Source organism: Oncorhynchus mykiss, chromosome 20, assembly GCF_013265735.2.
Source record: "Oncorhynchus mykiss isolate Arlee chromosome 20, USDA_OmykA_1.1, whole genome shotgun sequence".
Taxonomy (NCBI): domain Eukaryota; kingdom Metazoa; phylum Chordata; class Actinopteri; order Salmoniformes; family Salmonidae; genus Oncorhynchus; species Oncorhynchus mykiss.
This window is the reverse complement of record NC_048584.1, coordinates 14,843,253-14,866,500: the sequence shown is the minus strand read 5'-3', so window position 1 is coordinate 14,866,500 and position 23,248 is coordinate 14,843,253. Positions and strand designations below refer to the sequence as shown.

The 23,248-nt window shown below is 43.0% G+C and overlaps 2 protein-coding genes across 2 annotated transcripts; both read left to right on the top strand.

Annotated features, from left to right (window-relative positions):
• The first annotated feature begins 2,788 nt into the window (after positions 1-2,788).
• Positions 2,789-10,199, top strand: vstm4b (V-set and transmembrane domain containing 4b). Its single transcript, XM_036955883.1, has 8 exons — positions 2,789-2,973; positions 3,995-4,399; positions 6,957-7,010; positions 7,208-7,312; positions 7,465-7,498; positions 7,610-7,731; positions 8,436-8,500; positions 8,741-10,199. The coding sequence occupies exons 1-8, from the start codon at positions 2,922-2,924 to the stop codon at positions 8,864-8,866; spliced, it is 963 nt and encodes a 320-aa protein (XP_036811778.1). The 5' UTR covers positions 2,789-2,921; the 3' UTR covers positions 8,867-10,199.
• Positions 10,200-21,088: 10,889 nt separating this feature from the next.
• LOC110499039 (leucine-rich repeat-containing protein 18-like) lies at positions 21,089-23,018 on the top strand. The gene is made up of 2 exons (XM_021575871.2): positions 21,089-21,360; positions 21,903-23,018. The coding sequence occupies exons 1-2, from the start codon at positions 21,251-21,253 to the stop codon at positions 22,672-22,674; spliced, it is 882 nt and encodes a 293-aa protein (XP_021431546.2). The 5' UTR covers positions 21,089-21,250; the 3' UTR covers positions 22,675-23,018.
• Positions 23,019-23,248: the final 230 nt, after the last annotated feature.

The window sequence follows — 23,248 nt, the reverse complement described above, 5'->3', positions numbered from 1 at the left end:
AACAATGTCACCGACGAGGTTCTATGCATCTCTCGATGAACACAACTTTCCAAAGAGTAGGAGTCAAGCTCAGAAGATGTTTGTACTGTTTTGGGTCAACCTATGTATGTGAACAGACATTTTCAGTGATGAAATATAACAAGTCAAGGCACAGATCATCTCTTACTGACTCTCACCTCTCAGCAATCCTGCACATAGCGATGTCAGAAACTATACCTGACTTCACTGCTCTAGTCAATGCCCAACAGAGACTTCACTCCTCACACTGATTGAGTAGTTTAAATGTAATGTTGAGCTCTCTCTCTCTCTTTCTTGTGTTCTTGTGCATACCCGTTAACACGAGTTCTGTCCGTGGTGCTGAATACACAGTGTACTTTTTCCCTCATGTGGTTCATTGCATGTTTAATAATGAAAATACCTACCAAAAGGAGAACATAGATGTGGTTTATTTCTGTGCATGTCAAAAAAGTCAAATAAGTATCAAAGCTGGATGTGATTTACAGTAGATATATATATATACATGATGTATATTCCTGTAATATGATTCTGGCCCACGATGGCAAAAATATATTCTAACGTGGCCCTCCATGGAAAATAATTGCCCAGGCCTGCTCTAGTCAATATTCAGGGCATAAGAAGAAATTCCCTTGACCACGCCCACAAATTGGGGAAACCAAACCATCTTCCCCATTGACCCCCATTGAAATAGAGCCAACTACTTTGTAGATTTTTTGTTATATACAGATATTAAAAACTATGGCGAAAATCTGCTGTGTCATACAATGTACATCAAACCAGGTAAAAAAAAATCCCGATCTACGGTTTGCAATGCTCCCAAGTAGGGAAATAAAGCCTAGCTTCAGGCTATTACTAGGCGTAAGGAGGGTGGGAAATTGTGGGACCCGGTGTCCAAGTACACGTCTATGCAGAAAACATTTAATCCCAGATAAGACGTTTTACTTGTTTATTATAGTCTGTATGTTATTTCACTCACTACTTGTAGCTGTATAGTCCATTTGAGGTGTTGTTGGTCTTGGCGAGCTAGTTAGCACTCACTCGGTAGTTAGCGCCGTCATGGAAAACGACTGATATCGAAAAGATCTGTTCCCCAGCCACTGCCTACAATTATATAAGGCCTGGATATATCAGGTAAGAGTAGATGTTGGGGTATATGAGACTTCTGGCCACTTGGTGGGGTCATTAGTCCAGATCGTTTCTGGCAGGTTGAAGGGGCATTAGGGAAGCCCTACTCTAGTATGAACACTCGGGAGCAGGCAATGTTGAAAAGTCTTCTTCATGTATGTTGTACTTTTCTTACATTTTGTTTTGGAATTGACTAAAACAAACAGACAATAAGTACCATTACGTTTGAAAAAGGTCAAGTTTTTGCTGTGAGCCAATCAGGTAACCAAGCTAGTGTAACGGATGTGAAACGGCTAGCTAGTTAGCGATGGTGCGCGCTAAATAGCGTTTCAATCAGTGACGTCACTTGCTCTGAGACCTTGAAGTAGTGGTTCCCCTTGCTCTGCAAGGGCCGTGGCTTTTGTGGAGCGATGGGTAACGATGCTTCGTGGGTGACTGTTGTTGATGTGTGCAGAGGGTCCCTGGTTTGCGCCCGGGTATGGGCGAGGGGACGGTCTAAAGTTATACTGTTACACTAACCACAGGTTGTTTTCCCCCAAGGTGGGCGGGGCCAATGTCAGCCAACACGTCTGTCAATATACTTCCCACAAGGGGGCAGTATTGATCACTCCATAACAAAGCAGCTTGCCTAAACTCTCACTCCACAACTCACTTCTCTGCGCTCCAAAGCCCCCCATGCATCTCTCGCATCTGAGCGCAAGAAGGATCTTGTTAACATGCCGGTTTACTTTAATTACCCTGCAACCACATCAGTCTCAGACCTAACTGCCTTCCGTTGAACAGACATAGACTTAGATTTATAGGAACACTTGAACACTTAATTGCTGAGAGCCTGAAACCACTGTAATAATTATAACCCCCCCCCCCCCCCCTAGTGAAAATAGAGAGAGTGTGTGTGTAACAGAGAATACTACACAAACGTCAGATGCATTTATAAGTATACTTCATAGACGTGCTTTAGCAGTGAATATACAGTAACTGTGTCTTCTGGTGTCTTCTCAGACTTGCAAAGTTTCTGGGGATGCTGCCAAGCTCAGCCTTTTCTATCAAACTCACAACTCAGATGATTGGATGAAGAAATAGCAATCCAAGCATGGATAGAATATGAGTCCAAATATTAGAAACTATTATGATGAATGCATGAATGCAGTCCTGTTTGATCTAAATAAGGGTGAATGTGTGACGAAACTCTTGTGTGTCTATAAAGCCTTTCCCTAAGAGAGGAGTCGACTATGTTCCAAAACAGAGCTGCCCTCACAAAGTCCTGCACAAAGATTCTCTGTGGGCTCCAGTTACACAGACAGAGACAGAGACAGCGCTGATCTATCCTCCTTCATTATCTGTCTCTCTGTGCGTGTGCGTGTGTGTGTGTGTGTGTGTGTGTGTGTGTGTGTGTGTGTGTGTGTGTGTGTGTGTGTGTGTGTGTGTGTGTGTCAAAACTGGTCAGAGTAGTCTGCTCTGCTGTAGTCCACAGCTGGAAGTGTGATACGTCTGCGTCGAAAGTAAAGCACCCAACACACTCCCTCCTTCCTTCCTTCCTCCTGCACAGGAAATTCCATTTCCCACATTCTGCTAAGCAGAGGAGTAAAGTGGGGTGGCGTAGTGTGAAAGAGGGAGGGGCGAGGGGAGGGATTCCAAGCAGAAACAGAAAAAGTCCTGTTTCATATTACACACAAATGGCGTAAAAAAGAAAAGAAAAGGGAAGAGGGATCCTGAGCTGAGGCTCTGTTCTTTGGGAAACATTGAACTGCCTTTTATGGAGCCTGCTGGTCTGGAAAATGAAGATCTCTTCAGTGGTCATACTTCTCCTTACTAGAGTGTTCATTGCCGGTAAGCAACTTTATATTTCTATTTAAGTGACTGGGCTATAGAGGAAAATTGTGATTTTAGGTCAGTATGTCATGATATGAAATTTGGCAATACTTTGAAATGGTGAGAGAGAGAGAGAGAGAGAGAGAGAGAGAGAGAGAGAGACGCACTACGGTAACGACATAAAAAACTGGAAAAACATTTGTTGAAGGGCTCGTCGACTTTTTATTAAATGAGTGAGTGTTCTGAAAAAAACATTCTACATGACATGCGTTTGAATAGAAATAATCAGTGGGCAGTGAAATAATAAGTTGTTATGACAGGACAATTGCAAGTGTAATATAGTCCTTATTTTTGTGCAATGATGAAAAATAACTGTAAACTGAGAAATTGGTGGCTTCCCTTATTTTTGTTGAAAACGAACATTGCAAGGTTTGTAGTTTGCTTTTGACCCATTTATTGTGAGTTTGTGTGACTCTTTCATAAGATGCAGCTTAATACTCTAGCTAAATAAACATATCTAACAAAATATCATTTTCGTCTAGAAATGAAGAGTTCACTTTTTATATCGTGTTTTCATGGCTTTGAGTGTCACAGAAATATGCTTACTGCTAGTGGAAAATTAGGATTATGAAATGACTCTCGGTTGAAAAAAACAGATGTTGCTTTTGTCATGGAATAAATGAGGCCCTAAAGTATGTTCCTTAATATTTCTTCCTCTTAAAATGGACATATACTTGCACTTAAGTCAAGCACCACTTTCACATGACTCCCCCACAGACATAAGGAAGGAAAGAGATACTGTGTATCTTACTGTTGATCAAAATCAGAACAACAGATACGGATTATCTATGAATCTAGGTCAACATTTCTTCTTCCAACTCCTTCAAGGTCTTCACACACCAGCCTAGGCTCTTGATGGCTCGTATACCCTTTGCACACAATGAACCAACCAAAACCCTACGGGGTTCAGCTCAAAAGGGTATTGATGTCACATCTATATCTTTATACATATTCTTTATGCGTGTGCTATATCTTTCAGAAGTGTGCCAGGCCATCAATGCCACCATCACCCCGTTCCCCTTCACGGTGGCCCAGGAGGGCGAGAACATCACCCTGACCTGCCAGGTGTCCCAGAGACGACGCTCCAGCAGCCTGCCCGTGGTTAAATGGACCTTCCGGCCCGAGCATTCTTCCAGCGACGAAGAGCTCCTCATCGCCAAGGTCAACATGAGAAAGGCCAGGTTCTATGGGAACTATACAAAGAGCTTCCCCTGGCCTAAGCTGAAACTGACAGTGGTCAAGCAGGGGAGGATTTTCGACCTGCTCATTATGAACATCTCAGCGGAGGACCGAGGACTCTACATATGCCGGGTGCAGGAGTTCAAGAGGCACCAGAGCCGATGGAAGGCTTCAACGAACTGCACGGCCGCCACCGAGCTCCGAGGTAACTATGGATTTCGGTGTAGCACGGTGTGCAGTAACAGACAACTGACCAAATCTAGGATTCATCAGTCAGGAGAAGGAGGAGATTGTGTCATGTGTAATGAGAGGTCCTGTATTTTTTTTTTTTTATTGTGGAAGGGAGTTCAACAGTTTTGAACACGCTTGAGAAGAAGCAGTATTCATAGCAATAAATTACATGGCAGCTAGTGGTTGCAGGGCTTTGTTATGCTGGAACGAGAAGATGGAGTATATTTTTGTCTCTGAAGACACTGTCTGCCCTTCAGTTCGGCCAGTTCGATGCACATAACATTCTGTGAAAGGATCTAAGCAGCATGCACAGTAGCGAGGCAGATGCAATTTCACTTTCTAAGCAATTACTACAGTGCTTTGAGTAAATTCAGGCTGAACCGCTTTTTCCGTTTTCCATGGAATAATTTGTGCCGGCTGTGACATTTGACTGTCTGTTATAGCCAAGTCTGAGCCAGAGCAGACAGACTAGAGCAACACCAGAGGGAAGGGAACACCGGCACCATCACCACCAAACAGATACTGTCTTTGGCTACTGCCAGGAGTTTCCCTCCCCTAAGTATTGTACACACATACAATCGTGGCAGGAAGTGAGTGAATTGGAGAGTGATCGAACAAGAGATAGTTGTAGTATGAGGCTCCCCAACGTCAGAGCGTCTATGTTGTCGAAAGTTGTTGGTCGAATAGACAACTGTGTAGTAGTGAGGGTATAAGAGAGATAAGAGCACGCCATAACCTCCCTCCACGGCCAGTTTGAAATGTCGCCAATGGTGCTATATCGTATTGGATCCTTTTCTATAGCTCAACCGGTTTGTATATTGTCAAGCAGACAGTCACATGTGTTGGCGAGGCAGGGGGCCCCAGGTTTTAGGTGGGGTAGGTCAGTTTACCCTGAGGTGTACTCAGAGAGGGAGGAAGCTAATACTGCTAAGCTAGCACACTGATTGATTGATTTCACGTTGGCTCAATACCTGCCTCGATTCCTTTGGTCTTACGCCATACATCCTACTCTGCCCAAAATCCAGGAATATGGTAGGCTATGGTATACAACCCAAAAGGTCATAGGGTTTGATGGTTTAGGGAAAACAAACTGAAAACAGCATGAAGTAAGGCCTCTTTCAGGTGTAAACCCCTATAAACCCTGAGATATTTGGACAACGTGTGCGTGGGCTGGGAGATGTTGTGCCTTTTTAAAAATGTATGTGGTGAAACAGATGTGGTTTGTGTTGAAGTGTAGGAGCATCAGGGTCCTCTATTACTCTGGGTCCTCCGTGGTCAGGGTTTAATATGGTCAAGTGTAAAAACAGAGCTCCGAGAATTGAGGCCACCATTACTTTTTCACGGGCCTCACAGTGAGAAAGAGGGTGGTGAACGGAGGGCAAAGAGAAGTGAAGAAAGAGGACGTGAAAGTGAAGGAAGTTTTGAAGGTGTTTGTAATGACGATTGTATGGATTATCACTCCGTACTAGTATTCACTTATTATTATTTTTTTCTCTCTACATTTCCTTAATACCCTGAAGTAGCCCAAAGTGACCCATTGAATTTGTCTATTGATTGCGGAAGACAGTATTTATCCCTTATTAAACAGAATACAAATCTGTCTCAGGGATGCTATTCATTCAATATGTGTTGCTCTGTGCTGTCAAAGTGGGGATACATACAAGAAGACCTTTCAAAAAGAAAGGGGGAGCACATGTGAATGGAATCAATTGAACAGCGAAGTGAATTTGGTTGAATGTTTCCAAATGCCATTCAAAAAGAGCCATAAATGGATGACATTTTTAAAGACACTTCTTTGGCTGCATGCAGTGCTGCAGCTTTATGTTATTCTAGCATGTGCAGCTGGCCTCCTGGCACAGTGCTTAATGTCCTATTCAAGTCACACTGTCTGATTCATGGCAAAGAAGTCTTCTGCGCCACAACACTGTACGCTTCATTTTTGAACAACAACAAAAAATGCATGGCCAACAGTGGCTCTACCTGGAATGATACAGGAACGTGCTGAAAGAGTTTGTGACCTTTATTTACAGCAAGTACTGTACATACTTGGCAAACACAACAAGAGAAAATCCAGAGCCAAGTCTCCTCCTCTCATCTATGTCAGACTAATGTTTCCAAATAGTTGAATGTGGGACATACATATGGTTAGCCCAGTCTAAAGCAAGTGCTGGTGGTTTAGCGTTGAGGTAAATGCTCTAGAGGTAAGCCCTCTGGACAGGCAGACACTCAGCCGGGCTTCAGCCCACTAGCTCTGGCGGCTAGCTAAGATAAGTATGGCTGCTGTGGGTGGGAGAGGCTAGCCTGGCTGTCGTCAGCTGCTTGCGGTTTGGGGTATTTCAGGATGGCTTGGTGGGTGTTAGCTACCACGAGCCAGTGATTCAAGAAGTGAATCTGGAGGAGAGGACAACATCGATACTGTCATCCTACGCCAACCCGCCTACAATTAGAGGTTTTTAAACTGTGTACACTGTATAATCAGGTGGAACGGTAGCCTCACTGATTACTATGGACGTTCTCTTGTTTCCTTCCAGTACATGTCCTACCAGTGACCAAGGCCAAGGAGAGTCTGTGGAGTCTGTTTGAAGGTAAGAACATGACTCTGGTGCTCTGCATTGTTCTTGTACTAAAATAGCACAACCACAAGAAGCATGCCTAAATGGGTGGACATGGATATTTTAAGGGTATGTCAAAACATGTGACTAACAACAGAAACACGGGTCTTCAGGGTAGCACGTCTTCTGACTTGAAGGATGACTCATCTGGTTGGTTTTGTGTGTTCCAGACATGTACCTGTGCGCTGCGCTGATCTGCTCTGTGGGACTGGTGTGCATGTGCATGTTCACCGTGGTGGTGACCTGCCAATATGTCCAGAGGAAGAGGTTAAAAGGTAAGTAAACACACCATGAAATAACTAGTCCTGGCCGCATTGACAGATCATTTAAAGTGAATGGACAAGGCAAGCCAAACTCTTGTTTTTTGACGACACGGCAGGATGTGTTTCCCCATCATGCGCCAACGTTTCGTCTCATTGTCTTACAGACAGCTACCATTTGGTCAAGAGCCCTCAGAACAGGTAGGCTTCTTTACAATCCAAATACAATGTGAGATTTACTGTAGATAGTATGGTAGCCTACACACAGAATCTGATCTGGCCTAATTCTGCTATCAAAATCTCTGTCTGCAGTTCAGGGGAGACGGTGACCAGTCTAGTCAGTGTGTCTCCTGCCCTGCCCAAAAAGCAGAGGAGGTACAGGAGGAAACGTAGCAAAGAGCAGTCCGAGATACCACCAGAGATACCAGCTAAAGGTAAAACGGACAGCCTTTCTGGCACAGGACATCCCATCACATTTGTACCATATTTACACGCAAGGATGTTTTCTTAGGAACGTAGAAGCCTATCTTCATACCATCCCGTTGGGTATGTGGCCTGGGGGAAGGAATGGGGTTAAAGTGACCATCATAGAGGAGTTTACTTAACACTGTGTCTGATTCCTGATATTAGATTCCTGATATTGCTTCTACTTGCTACCATCACGCTGTACCTTTTTTTGAGTCTATATATGGTTCTACACTATACTGTACTGTATGTGCTGGCACAGAGAAACTGGCCAAAGAGCGAAGCAAGATCTCAGTCTGTTTCCAGAAATAGTGCACTGTTTACGGTCAACGTATTATGCAAGACAGCAGATTCTAGGTAGCATTTGTTCCCGATGATAATATTTTGTTTCACCCTTGAGATGAATAGGTTTGGCAGAGTCGTCTGTCTCCCAAGCAGTTCAGGTCATCTCGTAGTAGTCTGAATGCCTATACGTAAAGCATTGTATGTATGTTCAACTCTGCTTTGATGTCTGCTTCCATCACTAATCAATGACAGGAGAGGCTTGTAAACATTGTGGACGGAGACAATTGTGGTTCTGGGTTTTGGTTTGGGGGGGGGGGGGGGAACATGTTTCTTGTTACACAGACAATGTGTTCCCTCTCTGCATAATGATCATTTCATTCCTCCACAGCACCCATTGCAGACAAAATCCGAAAACCCAAACTTTTAAAGGCGCAGCCGAGGAAAGTGGTCTTAGTAAGTTTCCTGCTTCTTACGTACAACGTGTTAGGCAACAGGTACATTATTTATGTAGAGGGCTGTCCAGAAAATCTAACATTCCTTCGAGTTGTTTTACTTTAAGTTGTACTTTATTTTATTGGTATGTGTATGTGACTACTATCCCAAGGTCATTTTGTCCAGAATCCTATTGTAATAGACACAATGTGAATAATAGTCTGGTCTTCACACGCTTCCTTTTCTCCTTGTCCCTTGTAGCCGAAGATTGCAGAGGAAAGCCTGACTTATGCAGAGCTGGAGCTGGTCAGGCCTCTGCCGGACAACAAAGCCTCGTGCACAGGCACGGTATATGCCGAGATCCTCTTTAAGGAGAGGCAAGTGTGAGAAACACACCACTAATGTCTTTAGGCTGTAGCTCATGTACATGTTATATTTATGATCAGTATTATTGTTTCATATTGTGTATTTCAGTCAACGGTGGGAAGTCGTTTTTCTTTACAAAGCCCAAATTAGATGAGATACAAATGTGTTTTCTATTTTGAAAATGTTGAATTTTTATTTTACACGAGACATCTTATATTCTTTATTTTTTATATTTTTAATGTTCAACCCAAATGCCTTATCCCCCAAAAACATCTGCATGATGTCTGTCATGTTCCGCTATGTAATTACCGCAGTACTGCAGCTGCAAAGCTTGACATGAAAGGCAACAATTAGCCACCTGCCCTCAGGAGATAAGTTTGTGCTATTACGCCAGCACTTTCAACTGGTGCCAAAGTCAACGGGCTCTTGGGACACACTGTACCCAGAGCTGTGATCAGCTTGTGATGGAGCAATTTAACAGGCTGCAAACTAGAGGCCTTGTTTGTTTTCCCTTGTTATATAGCACCAGTGAACACCTCTCACCTGAAGATTACATAGCACATCGTTAATGAAGGTTGTTTTGTTTGTAGTTTTTATAAGAACTGCACCAATGACCAAATGCCATATCGGTATCTCTCAACAGCTGAGATTTGTCTTCTGGTTTTAACTTTTCAGTGAATATAAGTGTGTGTAAAAATGCTTAGTGAATTGTTTTCGCTGTTTAATGACCCCTTGGATTGAACCATGGAAAAGCGAGCAAAACACCCAGATTTTCTTTCTCCCCCAGTGAACTTGAAACGCCAGACATCTAGGCACCATAACCATGCCCTCCCCCATCTCTCTCTCCCTATCATACATGCAGATCTATATATCTATAATCCCCAGAGTGGGATTGTGCATTGAGACGATTCCACACGCAGGAGAAACCAAATCCTTCCCACATACATTGACCACAGCGAACTCTATCTAAATCTATCGATACAAATCTACACAATGACTCAAAGTAAACCTCCTGGGGTGAGAGAAACTTTAGAGAACCTTTTTTAAACTGTGAAAAAAAATGAAAGTCTCCTCCAAACCACATTGGACTTAATGGGAGGCCACTGCATGGACCACTAACTAGAACCATGTGTGAACGCTGAACTCTGCACTTTTCCTCTGCCGTTTGTTTCAAGCAGAGAGTGCTGTCCTCCGCACTCATCAACATTCCGCTCCATTCCATTTGGAGCTCCCATGTTGTTGTTGTTGTTTTGCATTTGAATTGACATATGAGCGTTTGTGCATGTAATGTATCATGTGTGTATCATGTGCTGTATAAACATTGAGCGGATATGTACGGTCAGTGGTTATTAATCACGTGTTTTCCTTGTGCTTTCTTTCAAACCTCCGTAGGATATCACATCAGTGAAAAGTCAATGACAATTCACGACATGCTGTGAGGAAAAACTGAAAATAAACAAGTAGGAGTAGAAGACAAATTAGAGATGTTGTGGTTTGACCATACCTCCATATTTGCTTAATTTGGGAAAATGGGAGGGAGGGAGGGAGGGAGGGAGGGAGGGAGGGAGGTAGAGAGAGATATATAGAGAGGGAGATATATATAGAGAGATATATATATATATAGAGAGAGAGAGAGAATAGGTAGTGACTTTAAACTGTGCCTCCCTGGTCTGCACTCATTTTAAACTACTGAAGTCATCTAAAAAAAGAAAAACAAAACATGATCAGATCTCAAGTCTCCAGACATGATGACGTTTCTGAATTGCAGAGCACAGTAAACTGAGTGTAAATCAGGGGTCTACCAGTAGCTCGCAGCCCACCTATGAGTAGATCGCCAAACAATTCTGAAAGTACATGCAATTTGACAAGTATCAGACCCCGCAAGCTCCCAGCTACTATCTAATCAACGCAACATTGACATTATGCCACCCATGGTTAGCCACTATTGGCTCAAAAAGCCAAACCTAACACAATATCTGCCAATTCATTTACAGTAATACTGCCCCTATCTGTCTTTTCTATCACTCTGTGTGTAGCCAGTTGATGTCATATCCATCTTGTGGGTTGACAGAAATACTTTCCCCAACACCTTCTCATTTAAATGTTAATGGCTTACCTGGCAGAAGTATATCATGAGTAGTAAGTATATCATGTGTATCTATTTTTTGTTATTTGTTAAGTTAACTTTGCCATGAAATGAGCAGCAGCAGCAGTACAGAACCATCGCTACACCGGTACATTAGAAGGCACATTCCTCACTTGCTAGATGCGCAACTAAAGGGAAAGTACTTTAGTAAAATGGCCTTCTGATGTGATGTCATCTTTTACTGCAGTGTGCTAAATCTGGGTCAACACAGAGTGTATCTTGATAGTCTTAAACAAACCTGCTTTGAAACAGAAGTATACACCTCACACACATGGTTATGGTCTTACAAACAGAAGACACCTGTACCATGTCAGATAAAGAGTTGAAATGTATTCAATTATGAGTTTGCATCCCAATATTACACTTCATATACATCACAGAAGACAGAAATATAAAAACACTGGATGTTTCAGGCAGGTTTTTTAAAATCATGTTAATTGATTATGAAATTATGACAAATATTAATAACAGTCCACCCATGAGGCCACTAGAAGGCGATTTAGTCATTTGGTACCCATTGACATGGACTCAGAACTTCCAGTTTCTGTCACGCCCTGATCTGCTTCACCTGTCCTTGTGCTTCTCCACCCCCCTCCAGGTGTCGCCCATCTTCCCCATTATCCCCTGTGTGTTTATACCTCTGTTCTCTGTTAATCTGTTGCCAGTTTGTCTTGTTTGTCAGGTCAACTTTTCCCCAGTCTCTCTTTTCTCGCCTTCATGGTTTTGACCCTTGCCTGTCCTGACTCTGAGCCTGCCTGCCGTCCTGCGCCTTTGCCCCTACTCTGGAATATCGACCTCTGCCTGACCTGACCCGGGGCCTGCCTGCAGTCCTGTACCTTGGCCCCACTACTCTGGATTATCGACCCCTGCCTGACTTGACTTGTCGTTTGCCTGCCCCAGTTGTTGCAATAAACATTGTCACTTCAACACAGTCTGCACTTGGGTCTTATCTGAAACCTGATCCTTTCATTGTTTCTCTATGAACAATTGTAATTTTGAGAGTGAAAAATGGAATAAAAATCTGAAACCAGGAAAAATATAACGGAGAAAATATAATTTGGGAAAATATAAAACAGAAAACACAGTGCACTATTTTCTCTTGCACACTAAGGACACTAGTTGTAGGGGAGAAGAGAAGAAGAATATGCCTATTTGAAAGTTAGAAAAAAAATGAGTAGCTCGCAACATTTAAAAACATTTTTTTTAAGTAGCTCTCATGCTAGAAAATGTTGGAGACCCCTGGTGTAGACGTTATCTACGTAGTCTGTGTGGTTAGAGAAATTGGTACCGGCGAATGTCAAAGTATCAGTCTGACGTCTGATAATAGAGCCGAATGGGATAGTTGCCATTTTACAGGCTCGTAACCAATTGTGCTATTCTGTGTGTTTTTCTTTTCTTTTTTTTGTTGTTTGTAACTTTTTTTGTACATAATGTTTCTGCCACAGTCTCTGATGACCGCAAAGAGCTTCTGGACATCAGAACTTTGATTACTCACCACGGACTGGATTAAGTTTTACGGCTCCTCACGGACCAGGCCCAAATCCCTGTCATTCACATTAAGAGGAGACCCAGATATAAGGGCCGCGATTCAGGTGCTTGGTGAGAATTTGTAGGCGAGTGGATAATATGCCTTTACCATCCGTCCTACCGGCGAACGTACAATCACTTGAGAAAAAACTCTGAAAAAATAACTCTAGACCACCTTTACTAAACACACGTTTAACACACGTCCCTCGCCTTCCATATGTCAAATCTGACCATAATTCGATCTTCCTAAATAAATTTACAAGCAAAAACTCAAGCAGGAAGTACCAGTGGATATGTTCCGGTATTCATCCAATGGCATTGAGGAGTATACCACATCAGTTACGGACTTCATCCATAAGTGCATCAACGACATCGTCCCCACAATTTAAGTACATTTCCCAACCAGAAGCCATGGGTTACAGGCAACATCTGCACAGAGATAAAGGCTAGAGTTACTGCTTTCAAGGAGCGGGAAACTAATCCGGACGCTTATAAGAAATGCCGCTATACCCTCTGACAAACCATCAAACAGGCAAAGCATCAATACAGGACTAAGTGTCAGGAGCGTGAATGAGGACCCAAAAGCGAATTAACAAAACAGAGTTTCTTTAATGACGAAACACACGTAGGCTCAGATGGACAGGCAGATTCCGACAGGACAGGACAAGGTTAGATGAACAGGCAGATTCCGACAGGACAGGACAAGGTTGCAGCAAACACGACGATAGTCTGGTTCAGGCATGAGAAACACAAACGAGAATCCGACAAAGACAGGAGCAGGAACAGAGAGAGATATAGAGACCTAATCAGAGGGAAAAAGGGAACAGGTGGGAAAAGGGGTGAACGAGGTAGTTAGAGAAGACAAGGAACAGCTGGGGGAAAGAGGGGGAGAAAAGGTAACCTAATACGACCAGCAGAGGGAGACAGGGTGAAGAGAAAGAACAGGAACAAGACACAACATGACAATACATGACACTAAGATTGAATCCTACTACACCGGCTCTGACACTCATCGGATGTGGCAAGGCTTGCAAACTATTACGGATTACAAATGGATACCCAGCCACGAGCTGCCCACTGACACGAGTTTAACAGACAAGCTAAATGCCTTCTATGCTCACTTTGAGGTATGGAAGACTGAACCATACCTGAGAGCACCAGCTGTTCCGGACAACAGTGTCATAACACTCTCTGTAGCCGAAGTGAGTAAGACCTTTAAACAGGTCAATATTAACAAAGCCGCAGGGCGGATTACCACGACCAACTGGCAAGTGTCTTCACTGACATGTTCAACCATTCCCTGATCAAGTCTGTAAAACCTACGATACATGTTTCAAGCAGACCACCATAGCCCCTGTGCCAAGAATGCCAAGGTTACCAGCCTAAATGACTAATGCCCCTTAGCACTCACGTCTGTAGCCATGAAGTGCTTTGAAAGGCTGGTCATGGCTCACATAAATACCATCATGTCAGAAACCCTAGACTCACTACAATTTGCATACTGACCAGATGCCCTTTCCCACCTGGACAAAAGGAACACCTACGTGAGAATGCTGTTTGTTGACTACAGCTCAGTGTTCAACACCATAGTGCCCATAAAGCTCATCACTAAGCTAAGGACACTGGAACTGAACACCTCCCTCTGCAACTGGATCCTAGACTTCCTTACGGGCCACCCCCAGGTGGTAAGGGTAGGCAACAACACATCTTCCACACTGATCCTCAACACGGGGGACCCTCAGAGGTGGGTGCTTAGTCTCCTCCTGTACTCCCTGTTCATAAACGACTGCGTGGCCACGCACGACTACAACACCATCATTAAGTTTTCCAACGACACAATGGTGGTAGGTCTGATCACCAACAACAATGAGACAGCCTATAGAGAGGAGGTCAGAGACCTGGCAGTGTGGTGCAAGGACACAAACCTCTCCCTCAACGTGAGCAAGACAAAGGATTTGATCATGGACTACAGGAAAAGGAGGGTCGAGCACACCCCCATTCACATTGACTGGGCTGTAGTGGAGCGGGTTGAGAGCTTCAAGTTCCTTCCTTTACTGCGACCTGGCCAAGTTAAAGCAAAGCAGTGCGACACAAACAACAAAACAAAGTTGCACATGGAATAAACAAACATACAGTCAATAATACAATAGAGAAAGTCTATATACAATGTGTGCAAATGAGGTAGGACAAGGGAGTTAAGGCAATAAATAGGCCATAGTGGCAAAATAATTACAATATAGCAATTAAACACTGGAGTGATGGATGTGCAGAATATGAGTGTGCAAGTAGAAATACTGGGGTGCAAAGGAGCAAAATAAATACATTAAATAACAGTATGGGGATGAGGTAGTTGGATGGGCTATTTACAGGTGCAGTGAACGGTGAGCTGCTCTGACAGCTGGTGCTTAAAGCTAGTGAGGGAGATATGAGTCTCCAGCTTCAGTGATTTTTGCAGTTTGTTCCAGTCATTGGCAGCAGAGAACTGGAAGGAAAGGTGGCCGAAGGAGGAATTGGCTTTGGGGGTGACCAGTGAAATATACCTGCTGGAGCGCGTGCTACGGGTGGGTGCTGCTATGGTGACCAGTGAGCTGAGATAAGGCGGGCCTTTAAGTAGCAAGGACTTATAGATGACCTGGAGCCAGTGGGTTTGGCAACGAATATGAAGCGAGGGCCAGCCATTGGCTAATAGCAGTAATGCCAAATTGAGTGTTCCATTCAATACTTCTTTAAATAAAAAGCTAAATAATCATTGGTATGACCACGTTAAAACAAGTCCATGTTAGCTTAGAACCCCAATCCACAATCACGTTGGTTAACAATAGCACAGTATACCCTTACGGAAAAAAACACATGTGAACGTGAAAACGTGAAGTGTTCCAAAAACATGTTTCATGTGATCTTATGTGAAGTTAATGTAATAACATGTGACAACTACACGTGTGAAAGCATGTGGTTTTTCTGTAAGGGTCCAACTTCTCTCACAACCAAGCCCTAACATTTTCCTGTAGTATCAAAGCACCAATAGACACAATATACTATTAACTTTCCCAACTAGAATTATTATTGATACTCAGTCAAGTACCTTTGAAGTAGTTCCAAGCAAACATTTATACAATAAAGAGCTCTTTGAATTTCTGATATTTAGACTGTATGACAGGGTTGTATTGAGTCAGAGGAGAACAAAACCACATCCATTCAAGACTTGAATAAACAGGATGACATATTTTTGCCCTCTCTTGCCAGTTTTCCTAAATGTGTCCAACAAACTATAACTCATCCCTTGAATAGGCTACATGGCTAATTTGGCTATCTTTGATATGAATGTCAATACTGAAACAAAACAGTTTCACAGTCAAAGACGTACAAGACTTGTCTAACGAACTTCTTCTTCGTCTGATGAGGAGTAGGAAGGATCGGACCAAAATGCAGCGTGGTACATGTCCATGTTAAATTTATTAGATCAGAACACGAAAAATACAAAATAACAAAGTGAGGGAAAGAAATGAAAATCAAAGCAGTTCTGTATGGTGAAAACAAAGACACAGAAAACAACTACCCACAACCCATAGTGGGAAAACAGGCTGCCTAAGTATGGTTCTCAATCAGAGACAAAGATTGACAGCTGCCTCTGATTGGGAACCATACTAGGCCAAACACCTAGAAATATAACACACAGAACAAAACATAGAATGCCCACCCCAACTCACGCCCTGACCAAACTAAAATAGAGACATAAAAAAGGAACTAACGTCAGGACGTGACAACTTGCCAATAATAGAAACTAGATTTAATCTGAAATCAACTGTTAGTGTCACACTATAATTTGATAATTATTCACTAGGGGCATTACGTAGTTAACACATAATGCCACCTCTGTACCTGGTGACCAAGCGGGGCAGTCATACAATAGCAATAGGAAGGAAACAGAGAGGCTGTAACAGACACTGTCAGCTGGGTTGGGGGTAGGAAAGCTGGACCAGACAAACCGGACGTCCTGCTAACAAGGTTGTGAACACAGATGTGACCAGCGATCCAGCCTCAGCACATGGCCAATGTGCCAATATTAAAGCAGTGGATAGCCCAGTATGATTGATTACTGAGTGTTAGTGTTTGATGTTATCAACTACTGAAGGGTTTTCATACTCCATGGAATTCTCCATCAATTAAACAATACGTTTAATCAAACTGTAGCAATAGAATAAACCCATAATTTAAAAAAAAGGATTAGGTTAGTTAAAAAAACAGTGAATGAAAATTAGATGTGTGTTTATACTGAGCTGGTTGTCTGGCTGTTACAGAGGAATCCTCACCCTCCAGTCGAGCAGAGCTCTTGTTACCAACTAGCTCTCACAGTCTTACGTCATAATTAGAAGTTCATCCATGTTTCTCTAAGGTCAAATTTCGAAGTCGTTCCAAACATCATTTTTCTAAATGTTAAGGTTATTAAGTTTAGGCATGAACTCCTCATTTTTAAGGTAAGGGTTAAGGTTTGGGATAAGCTTAAAACAAAAATCTCAAAAACAACTCTATCGCTTGATTCAAACATGCAACCTTGGCTCAAGTGCTAGATGTTTACGCCCATCCGCCCTCCCTGTCCACAACGCCCTTGCAAAACTGAAACCTAGTTGAAGGTAACAGTGCTCATTGTGTCCCCTAGTGGCCAGTTTCCATGTCATCTACTGACGTCCTCAAACACGGATGGACGTTGAATACTGACTTGTATCACGGGTGACCTGGCTGCTTTTTACAGGGGAGGATGACAGACTGAACACAGGTAAACAAGAGGCTCTTGTGATGTCCTCCTGGGGACCAGAAACAGGATTCCATTGAAAGACACACCTAGCTGGAGAATCAGTCTAGCTTGGTCTTTGTCTGTGGCCAACCCAATAAACTTAAACGCAATGACCCCCCCCCTCCCCTTTCTCTCTCTCTCTCTCTCTCTCTCTCTCTCTCTCTCTCTCTCTTTCAACCTCCCTCACCTCTCCCCTCTCTCTTTCTGTTTCTCAGATACAGTCCTCACATTGCAGATCATCAAGTGTAATCTATCCAGCCTATTCACAGGTCCCCAAGGGGCACTGGGCCATGCTCAATTAGGTCAGTATGTCTGTCTCTCTTCATTACATGCATATGGCTGCATATAGTCTCTGTGTAATTCAGGCACTGGAGGGAAGTTGACTCTGTTTAATTGGCTAGACTAAACTATACCCTGTGTTTATTAACAACATATGCAATTGTATTTAACAAATAAAATCTACATGGTAAATGACAAAGCTCAGCTTTGATGGAAAGGCATGCTTCATTAGGTACATTTAAGTTTTTGCGAGCACCAGAGACTTTATGACTTTTCATATAACTTGTCATACTGCTAGTCTTCCATCAGATTACATTTCTATCAACAATGACCTCAAAATATTTGATATACAGTGCCTTGCGAAAGTATTCGGCCCCCTTGAACTTTGCGACCTTTTGCCACATTTCAGGCTTCAAACATAAAGATATAAAACTGTTTTTTTTTGTGAAGAATCAACAACAAGTGGGACACAATCATGAAGTGGAACGACACTTATTGGATATTTCAAACTTTTTTAACAAATCAAAAACTGAAAAATTGGGCGTGCAAAATTATTCAGCCCCTTTACTTTCAGTGCAGCAAACTCTCTCCAGAAGTTCAGTGAGGATCTCTGAATGATCCAATGTTGACCTAAATGACTAATGATGATAAATACTATCCACCTGTGTGTAATCAAGTCTCCGTATAAATGCACCTGCACTGTGATAGTCTCAGAGGTCCGTTAAAAGCGCAGAGAGCATCATGAAGAACAAGGAACACACCAGGCAGGTCCGAGATACTGTTGTGAAGAAGTTTAAAGCCGGATTTGGATACAAAAAGATTTCCCAAGCTTTAAACATCAACAGCAACAAATGGAAGGAGTATCAGACCACTGCAAATCTACCAAGACCTGGCCGTCCCTCTAAACTTTCAGCTCATACAAGGAGAAGACTGATCAGAGATGCAGCCAAGAGGCCCATGATCACTCTGGATGAACTGCAGAGATCTACAGCTGAGGTGGGAGACTCTGTCCATAGGACAACAATCAGTCGTATATTGCACAAATCTGGCCTTTATGGAAGAGTGGCAAGAAGAAAGCAATTTCTTAAAGATATCCATAAAAAGTGTTGTTTAAAGTTTGCCACAAGCCACCTGGGAGACACACCAAACATGTGGAAGAAGGTGCTCTGGTCAGATGAAACCAAAATTGAACTTTTTGGCAACAATGCAAGACGTTATGTTTGGCGTAAAAGCAACACAGCTCATCACCCTGAACACACCATCCCCACTGTCAAACATGGTGGTGGCAGCATCATGGTTTGGGCCTGCTTTTCTTCAGCAGGGACAGGGAAGATGGTTAAAATTGACGGGAAGATGGATGGAGCCAAATACAGGACCATTCTGGAAGAAAACCTGATGGAGTCTGCAAAAGACCTGAGACTGGGACGGAGATTTGTCTTCCAACAAGACAATGATCCAAAACATAAAGCAAAATCTACAATGGAATGGTTCAAAAATAAACATATCCAGGTGTTCGAATGGCCAAGTCAAAGTCCAGACCTGAATCCAATCGAGAATCTGTGGAAAGAACTGAAAACTGCTGTTTACAAATGCTCTCCATCCAACCTCACTGAGCTCGAGCTGTTTTGCAAGGAGGAATGGGAAAAAAATTCAGTCTCTTGATGTGCAAAACTGATAGAGACATACCCCAAGCGACTTACAGCTGTAATCGCAGCAAAAGGTGGCGCTACAAAGTATTAACTTAAGGGGGCTGAATAATTTTGCACGCCCAATTTTTCAGTTTTTGATTTGTTAAAGAAGTTTGAAATATCCAATAAATGTCGTTCCACTTCATGATTGTGTCCCACTTGTTGTTGATTCTTCACAAAAAAATACAGTTTTATATCTTTATGTTTGAAGCCTGAAATGTGGCAAAATGTCGCAAAGTTCAAGGAGGCCGAATACTTTCGCAAGGCACTGTATATATTTTTTTACTTAACTTGCTTACCACTTTTTCTTCCTTCAGAGACTGCATGAAATGGTGACCTCTTCCTAAATACACTACATAACCAGAAGTATGTGGACACCTGCTCGTCGAACATCTCATTCCAAAATCATGGACATTAATATGGTGTTGGCCCCCCCTTAGCTGTTATAACAGCCTCCACTCTTCTGGGAAGGCGTTCTAGTAGATGTTGGAACATTGCTGCGGGGACATGCTTCCATTCAGCCACAAGAGCATTAGTGAGGTTGGGCACTGATGTTGGGCAATTAGGCCTGGCTTGCAGTCGGCGTTCCAATTCTTCCCAAATGCATTTGATGGGGTTGAGGTCAGGGCTCTATGTAGGTCAGTCAAGTTCTTCAACACCGATCTCGACAAACCATTTCTGTCGTTTTGTGCATTGTCATGCTGAAAAAGGAAATCCCCAAAGTGTTGCCACAAAGTTGGAAGTACAGAATTGTCTAGAATGTCATTGTATGCTGTAGCGTTAAGATTTCCCTTCACTTGAAAAAAGGGGCCTTAGCCCGAACCGTGATAAACAGCCCTAGACCATTATTCCTCCTCCACCAAACTTTACAGTTGGCACTATGCGTTCGGGCAGGTAGTGTTCCCCTGGCATCCGCCAAACACAGAATCGTCCGTCGGTCTGCCAGATGGTGAAGCGTGATGTCCAACGGCGGCGAGCTTTACACCACTCCAACCTTTTAAACGAGAGGCTGCCTGGATCTGTAATTTAAAGAACCTCGCTCCCGTCGGTCTCAATGTAGACTTTGATCTGAAGCCGTTCTTGTGATTATTGTGATTTTGCTATTCATTGTAAATGTTTGATGGCCTACGTAGCCAATTTGTATCTTTGATCGTATGCCATCCATTCATGTTTCTTGTATGTTCTTTTTATATCCAAGAATTAACCAATGATATCAGGCCACACCCAGCCATGAGTACAGACACCTGTGTGTGTCCTTTGACACTATATAAACTAGTGACCCACACTGTTTGTCATTCCACCCTGATGAAGACAGCTTGTCTGTCAAAATGCTGGTTATTAGGTTATTAAACTACTGCATCTAGGAGCTACTGGAGTGTTTTTTCCCCCAACTGTTCTAGTTTTTACTTGGACTATCTCTTTATGTTGAATGCCAATACTCTTGTACGGCTTCCAATAGCCAAAGATCTCTCTTTCTCTATCCAAGCATCCATTTTTATTCCTGTAGGTTGAGGGCCCACTTCAGTAAACAAGGAGGTAAATGTTGCAGTAAATGACTTCACTGTAAATGTGATAATCATACATGAAAACAGTCAAAGATTTTCCACCATTTGTGTCTCAACATGACAGGCTTATTTGGTGTTTTGTTTATTTGTTCTGAGCTTCAACTGTATGCTAAATGTATACAGAATGTATACAGTAAGCAAGCGACAGCACAAACAGTGCAATAGCTTTTCCCCTGAAAAGCCTCAGACCTAGCCATAAACTACAAGGAACACATCATTCAGTTGCTTAGTAACAAGGAAAAACAAGAGAAGGCTAGCAGTACTCAGTTTATGCAGGCCAGGCTGACAGAAAAATTTAAAAACACAGGTCCTTAGCTGTATCCACTTAAAAACGACAGAGCAGTGCCCTTCCTGGTTTTTATTTACATGGCTCTTGGTGGCTCTTATGTATAATTCACAGCCAGGGAGATGGAAGGATCCTCGACAAACCTTGGGAGAGCGTTCCTGTGTCTTAGGTCTGGAGATTGCACCCTCTCCGTCTCTGCACTGATCTGGATGGTGGACGAACTTCAATACTGGTAAGAAAACAAAACAGTTTTCTATAACCAAGTTCAGAATAAATTAAACTTGATTATTGCTAAGAAGTCATATAGTAGATTCAAGTTGTGATGTTAAAGTGTTTTAAAAGGTTAGGTTGAATAGGGTGAATGTGATAATAGGTCAAACTGTTTTACGGTTGGTATTTTAAAGACAAGTTATATAGTAAAACAATGACTATTCACTCTTTTCTTCATCTAAAGGTGGGATTGAGAGTTGTTATGGTTAAGGTACATGTTCATTCTCTGCTGCAATGGCAAACAGTTGGCTGTCTCACGTCCTTTGTTGTAATATAATGAGTTATACAGTGAGACAAGTATTGTCATTTACACTAGGGACTATGACATGTAACACTATCTATTACATCATGTTCTAGTTCTACTGCCTACTTCATGTATAATGGAGAAACGAACTAATTAATAATTTACTGACGGAACAGGTTAAATCTTAACCAAGGAAACAACATTTAATCAAACTCATAACATGTTGAACAATAAACTCATAAACCTTTTATTTTTTAAAGCATGATGGCCAAGGGCAAGAAGCAGTCAAGCGAGCCCAAAGGCCGGAAGATCACCCTAAAGATGGCTAAGCTGGCCCTGAAGCTGACCGTGGATGGCAAGCGTCGGCTGGACCTCAGCAACATGGAGATCACCACCTTTCCCAAGTGTATCCTGAAGCTTTGCGATGTGGACGAGCTGGACCTGAGCCGCAACCTGCTCAAGAAGATCCCAGACTCTATCGCCAAGTTTGTCAACCTCTGCTTTTTGGACCTCCACAGCAACCAGCTGGACAAGGTTCCGGAAGCTATCGGGCGCCTCCGTAACCTATACAGCCTCAACCTGTGTAACAACTGTCTGAGCACTGTAGGACTCCCCAACGAGATCGGTCTCCTGCGAAAGCTGAGGAGCCTCAACCTGGGCATGAACGTCCTGGAGAGCATCCCATCCTCTATTGCAGCCCTCAAGGAGCTGCGTCACCTTGGCCTGTTCAACAACCAACTGACCCGGGTACCTGAGTGCCTCCGCAACCTGCCCTACCTGGAGACCGTCAACCTGAAGTGCAATCCTATCCCCTTGGAGGATGACAAAGGCATTGACACCATCCAGAGGGTGGAGTGCCTGTACCTGGTGAGGGAGAGCTCCCTGTGTGCCTGCTGCCTCCAGAAAGTCAAAGACAACAGGCAGAGGGTGAACAGCAGGCTGAGCAGAGGCCCTACCCACAGGAAGTCCATCTTCGCCGGCCTGAACACACCCAACTCGGTGGTGCAGGAATACCAAGCCATCTGGAGGTGATGGAGGAACCAGGTCCTCAATAGGTCATCAAGGACATATTATTTAGGATAAGAACAGTCCAGGTGCTCTATTGCAATATCTACTTATTACTTGACAATGTATATTAGGCACATCAGGAATTCTGGAAGAAGAAACATTACAGGGGTTGCAGTCACACATAACCAGCCCGGTTATAAGCTGCTCGGTCTGTGGTTTGTTGTACTCTATCGCCCTCTAGAGTTTGGGGTCCTGTAATGTTCTCCAACAGACACTGCACTGGAAATCTATCTTAGCTTTACTAATACTACTTTCATTTGCATATGTGTTTGCATATCAAATGTTTCTGATGATAAAATAAGCTTTCATTCTCATTGTTATGATTATTTGTCTCCTCTATTCCAGTGTCAGCAATCACACTAGGACAAAGGGACCAGGTTAGACGATTTAGCGAGGTAACTTTGGTAAACTGAGTTCAACTCAGGGTAACCGGTCACCTTTTAGCCAGGTACATTTCTATGGCAACAAATCCTCCATAACTGACCTAGAAAACAAGACCTTGAGAACTAGAGAAACGGAAAACACACCGGTAAGACCT